The 6,375-nt window shown below is 27.5% G+C and overlaps 1 protein-coding gene across 1 annotated transcript in view; it reads left to right on the top strand.

Annotated features, from left to right (window-relative positions):
* The first annotated feature begins 3,684 nt into the window (after positions 1-3,684).
* Positions 3,685-6,375, top strand: part of LOC119675728 (A-kinase anchor protein 17A-like) — a 2,810-nt gene continuing 119 nt past the window's right edge. Inside the window, exons 1-6 of the mRNA XM_038086934.1 lie at positions 3,685-3,766; positions 4,117-4,302; positions 4,368-4,828; positions 4,881-5,138; positions 5,601-5,808; positions 5,882-6,372. Of these exons, the coding sequence (XP_037942862.1) occupies positions 4,189-4,302; positions 4,368-4,828; positions 4,881-5,138; positions 5,601-5,808; positions 5,882-6,372 (1,532 nt within the window). The 5' untranslated portion in view covers positions 3,685-3,766; positions 4,117-4,188. The remainder of the gene's footprint in view (positions 3,767-4,116; positions 4,303-4,367; positions 4,829-4,880; positions 5,139-5,600; positions 5,809-5,881; positions 6,373-6,375) is intronic.

Genomic DNA, 6,375 nt, shown 5'->3' with positions numbered 1-6,375 from the left:
TATATATTAATTTTTTTTTAATTTTATTTTCGTATTTCTTTGTTTTCCTGAACTGCGTTGCTTTTTTTACATATTTGCAAAACTACTACCATTTCTTGAACAAAAGACGTTTGCTTCTTTATATTGAATTCCCCCCAAATAAAGTTTTTATTGTACTTTAATTCGAACACATCTTGTTTCTGTTTTTAATATTAGGTATTATATTAAAATTTTTTACTAAACAACGCACTTTTCTGTTTTCTTTCTAGGTCTTGTTCAAGTATTAAAGGAAAATGAACTAAATTGTGAGATACAAGTTGATCATTAAAATAGTGTTGCACAACACTATAAAAAAACATATGTCTAAATATCTAAAATGCAACACTGACAAAATCGTATAGAATTTGTAAACAAAGAAATAAGTGTATGACAACGATAAATTTATTAGCATTTTTTGGAAATGATTATCTAATTAGTTTTATGTAATAATTAATATTTTCATTAATGCTTGATTCCATGTTTTGAATTAAATATATTTTCAATATATAAAAGTATAAACATTTTAATTCCAAAATAGTTTTAATATGTACATAATGTATATTTTTTTATATATATACTTTTGTTGTATTGTATATTTCGGCTTCTTAATTCACTATTTATTTTATGATAAATGTGTATATATATTGTAGTTTTCAATACTTCTTATTTGATTTTGAACATGCATAATTAAAAAAATTATGCATAAGTCGACGAATATTCTTGAAAATTGATTCAACTGGTTTACACGGCGGCAACACAAGCTGTCAAAAAAGAACAGTGCTACAAAATAAAAGTACAAACAGAATACTACAAAGAGTAATACTAAAATTTGACTTGTTAAATTTGAACAAAAATTCGTCAATTAATTTGTTATAAATTCACGTAGATATATGGTATAGTTAAGTGTTTTATTTTGTAAAATAATATTTATCTAATATATAAAACAATATTTATCTAAATCTTGGTGTTGTTGTAATTTATGGTTATTTTTTTCATATTAATGTTGAAGATGTGCCCACTTTTAATTAATAACATCATTGTGTAGGTTGATGAATTTAGGCGGCATAGAATAGTATATAATTATTAATACTATGTTGGTGTTATCTGTACTCTACCCGTATTAATCTGGATTTCAAATGACCGACCGCATTTTCCACCACCCATCTTGCTTTTTTTGAGCACAAGGATGGGATTTCACGTTTCTATCTTCACGTTTTAATAGCACGTCTCTGATACTAAAATTTAAAACATTGTTCAAAAATGAATCGTTAAAATGAATTTTCTGTATTACGTTTCTGGATTAGTTTCTATATACAAGAAAGAATAATATAAAATTATGCAATAAATAACGCCTTAACAAAAAAATAGTATTGAAATTAAACAATTAAAAATAACTTTAATTAATTAATTTAATTATTCTACAGCTGGTTTTAGATTTCGTTATAATGGCCATGTGCGACTGTAGTAAATTGAGGTACAGTCAATAGAATTTTCCAAGAGATTTTTTGCACTGCACTTATGTAAATATTTATTTATTGCACTTATTTATTATTTTTGGTCAAAAGTGTTCAAATTTATTTATTAAACATCTTATAAAATTTTCATAATGGTAACACCTAATTTACCTAATTTTTATCTAATTTATTTATTTAATTTATGTCGCTGCCATATCGGCATAGTTTACTAATTCCCTCAATTTATCATCAATGTACGCGAAATCGCACACTGCCAATATTAATTGGCAGGTAAATTTCTTAATGAACTTTCAGAGCAAATTAACAAAATTCCAATTTACAGCATACAAGTAAAGTTCAATTAAAGTTTTTATGTTAAATTCATATGAACAGGAAAGGTTTAACCAAAATGAGAAAATATTAGACATCACCAACATCATAGTATGCAGTAAATTTAGTGACGCGATTGGGGAATACAAAATCGTGAATAAATTCGTTTAAATAATTTTCAAGGCTCTAACATCACTAGGTGGTTTTAAACCCACAGTTTCTCCCATATATACGGTAACACAATGGGCCATTAGGAATAAATGGATCCACTATGGATCGCCGGTATAACCTAACCTAACCTTACATCACTAGTTAATGCAAAATGAGCAGTATTTAATACTGTTTTAGTTTTCGCGCAATTTCATTTTAACTTTTTACTTTTATTTTAATGATTGATTTGAATTTTTTCATGTATTGTATTTTTTAATGACTACAGAAATTAAAAATTCCTTCTTCACAATTACTAACCTATAAGTCATTTTTACAAATTTTATTAAAAAATTACTTTTTTAAAATATTTAAATTTACTCATTAAGACAGATCGCAACAGTTGTAAATAAACAGCTAACTGGAGTTTTCCATTTTGTTCCAAAAATCATTCACAATTGATCAGTTTTAAGATTTGGCATCATTGTAGTGAAAGTCGTTACGTATTTTCAGGAAAGTGGGTTTATTTTTGCGAATTTTGTTTTTGCAGCTCATGTATGCCTTAATTTTTTGTTCATGGAGAAAGTCAGCGCTTAAATTTTGTAGAGCTATAACTATCCACACTTTCAAGCGCAACATCTTTATAATCAAGCAAATGCTTGCTTTCAAAATTCAAAACAACCTACAAATTGTATTAGACACACATGAAGAATGCAGTGCTTTGAATATATAACTTCTTAAGTGATATATTCTCTCTGAAGCTACTTGTACTTCAGTCGAGGTCCCCGATTTAATTGCACAAATGTCAATGTAGTGCCGATTCATTTTAAAATTTCATTTTAAAAAAATTTCGACTATTTTTGAAGGCCTCAAGTTTCCAAAACGTGGAATATATCTTTCATATAAATGATCACATTACTAATAAATTAGTTCATTTAAGGAGAAAAATGTCGATTGCAACCCTTAAAAATAAATTTCCCACAAGGAACATTACCAAACCTTGAAATATTTGCCATATGTTTTATATGTAAAATATAAACAAACAATAGGTGACTTGAAAACAAAGGCAGTTAAGAAGTAAGTATTAAATAAAATTTTTGTTTTTATTAATTGATATATAAAATGTATATAAATGATTTAATATATCAATTATATATTTAATTATTTGTGTGATGTATTATTAAGTGAAGTTTATTTAAGTTCTATCAACTACATAAATGAGCTCGTTATAACGTGAACGTTCAGTTATTAATATAAATGAGCAAGTGGCTAAATGAGACAGTGTGGACACTATTACATTCATCCATAATCTTCTTGATGGTTTCCCTGTTAAAGTATTAAAAGTAGTTCTGGTTTAAGATTTACTTTCACAACTCATTACACTAATTAAATTATTTGATTCATTAAAACCTAAATATGTGTATATCACCTCAATTACTAATGTGATTATTTATAAATATTTTCAAATAATTGAACTGCAAAATGTAAACAAATCTAATTTATAAATTTACGATAAAGTAAACAATCAAATTAAAATAATAAAGTTCAGCAACTTCAAATTTGTTTTTTAATTTTATTTTTTTTGAATTTGAATGTATTTGAATATTATTGTGATATAAAAAAATTTTTTACTATTGTGAATACTTAGTACATTCGAATATACAACTTTGTGCTAAGTACTAACCACAAATTAATAATTCTGAATTCTAAGTGATATGTCATATAGAATTTTTGACGAATACTCAATAAAGTTTATAGATCTCGTGAAAAACGCGTAGTTTAATAAGCGCTATATAAAGCTATTAAAAGAATTTAAAGTCGTATTTTGTGTTGATAATTATTAGATTTTTCATTTAGACTTAAACATACCTTTTTACTCATAAAATGTCATAGTTTTCATACAATTCAACTTTTTGATATTCATTTATGCATTTCTTAGCTTGTTTGTATTTTGTGTAACATTTTCGCAAATATTTAAATTTATTAGATTTTATAATTTTTGATTTGTTTACTAACTATCCTTGCGAGTTTTTATTTAATTTTTATTATCTTCACCATATGGTTTTGATATACTATCCATCTGCAAAATTATATACATATATATATATGTATTATATATGATATATATAAATATAAAATAATAATTATAATAATGATAAATATTCAGACTATACAAAATGTCTCCGACTGTGTGCCATTGTTTTTGCCGCATAGTCTTTATCTCAAGCCACTTGCCAAAATGCACATATCAGTGGCATTGCCCAGCAATAAAACGGGCAAGTCAATTTCCAACTTAGAAATAATGGAAAAATTAAGCAATGCGTTGAAACCTGATAAATTTTTAGTACTCAAGGTAAGTAATTCATATCAGATATAATAAAACAGTATATTTATAATTAATTTTTAATTTTTATGTAGGTAACAAAGAGTACTATTGATTTTATTCGCTTTGAAGCAGAGTTAGATGATCGAAAATATCTACGTAGCGCGTTGTCACGTTTAGATGGTATTTCAATTAAAATATCTGGTTTTAATGAATCATTTCGAGTGCGTGCTAGTGAACCAAAAGATGAGTTCCCAACAAGATACGATTGGGACTCATTTTTTCGCGATGCAAAGCATATGGATGAAATGAAACCAGGCGAACGACCGGATACTATACATTTAACACATTTGCCAATACGCTGGTTTTGCCCGCGACATCATGAAAATGATGAAAATGTCAAACCGAGTGAGAGTATATTTAAACGCATATTTGAAAAATTTGGAACCGTACGCAGTTTTGACATACCTATATGTGATCCATATCGAAACAAAATGAACACTGACATAAGTGGCATGAAAACTTTTACTTTCGAGCAGGATGTGTTGTTTGAAGCGTAAGTTTATAATTATGTAAAATAATAAATATATAAATTGATCGTCTTTTAGTTATATACAATTTGAAGAATATGTTGGTTTCGTGCGTGCTATGGATGAATTTCGTGGCATGAAACTAGTACGAAAATTTATTGATAAGAATCAATCTGTTAATATAGTAGTTAATTTTGACAAAACAAAACATCTGAGTGATGCGCAAATACAACGTCGGGAACGTGTTCGAAAACGCCTTATTAGTAAAGCACAGGCTGAAGAAGAAGAAAAAGAACGCCTAAAAAAATTGGAACAAGAAAATTTAGAACGTCAGAGGTTAGTTTTTAATTATTATTTTTTAACAAGTTCACAGTTCAGAGGAAAAACTATGTACAAAGGTAATTAAATGAAATTAATATTGCCACGGGTTGTTTACTATAATTCCATGATAGTATTCCATGAATTTCGTCAATTTCAAAATTTTATAACGGTTATAAATTCTATCTATTTAAATTCAATATTAAATGTTATATGTTTATATTATCCTTAAAAACTTATTTGCGATAATATCTAATAATATAACCGGTTAAGTTTTATGGCTTATGGCTTTTGAAATTAAAATGTTATTTAACATTTTAGTTTTAAATACGAATTTGAAAAAAAATTACAAAGCTATTGAACTATATTTTAAAATGTTTAATATTTTCCTTTAGAAGATTGTTTAAAAAATATATATAAAAAAAAATTAATATGAAAAAAAAAACACAGAACAAGAGTTGTGCATAAATAAAATTACAGGCAAAAAGAAGAGGAGCTAAAGCTTGCTGCTTTAGAAAAACAACGTGAACGAGAGGAGAAACGAAAAGAAAAGCATTTAAAAAAGATACATGAACGAGGACAAGTGGAAATTTCACAAAAGATACGCATTGAGGAGCGTAAATTGCTGATAGCTCAACGAAAATTAGAAAGTATCCGAATATTAGAGCAATTATTTGACCGCATTAAGGTAATTTCATGCAAATAAGTTATCGAAATTAGATATATATTAAAATTAAAAAAAACCTATCTTACTCTTTTAGCTTAAAAACACGCTAAAACGTAAAACAACTCAAGCAAATCATTTTCCTAATGAGGAAAATGATTCGCGTGAGCGTTTAATTGAAAAATATAAAATTGCAACTGAAAAACTCTTAAATGACCAACGAAAAAAAGTCGAAGATATCAAAAGTAAAACCCCTCTATCTGGTTTGTTAAAAATGAAGAGAACTAAGAAATCAGTATCGTCAGACGATGAAGATGACACAGCAGGCAATGAAAATAATGTTGTTAAAACAGAACCCGTCACAAATGACATGACAGCTGCCAATGTAACCCACATGAATCCGTTTAAAGCTGTTGCTGCTTTAGCCGCTGCTAGTAGTAATGGATCACCAGCATATCCACCAGAAATGGCTAATGAATGGATGAAATCAATGTCAATGTTTCCATATGTGCCACCAGTGTTTTCCGGTCTACCAACGCTCTACCGACCACCTTCGTTTGGTGTATCCATGAATTATCGTGGTTTTGCGCC

This window comes from Teleopsis dalmanni, chromosome 2 (assembly GCF_002237135.1).
Source record: "Teleopsis dalmanni isolate 2A chromosome 2, ASM223713v2, whole genome shotgun sequence".
NCBI lineage: Eukaryota > Metazoa > Arthropoda > Insecta > Diptera > Diopsidae > Teleopsis > Teleopsis dalmanni.
Note: the sequence above shows the minus strand (reverse complement) of the source record. Positions and strands in the feature narration are given on the sequence as shown.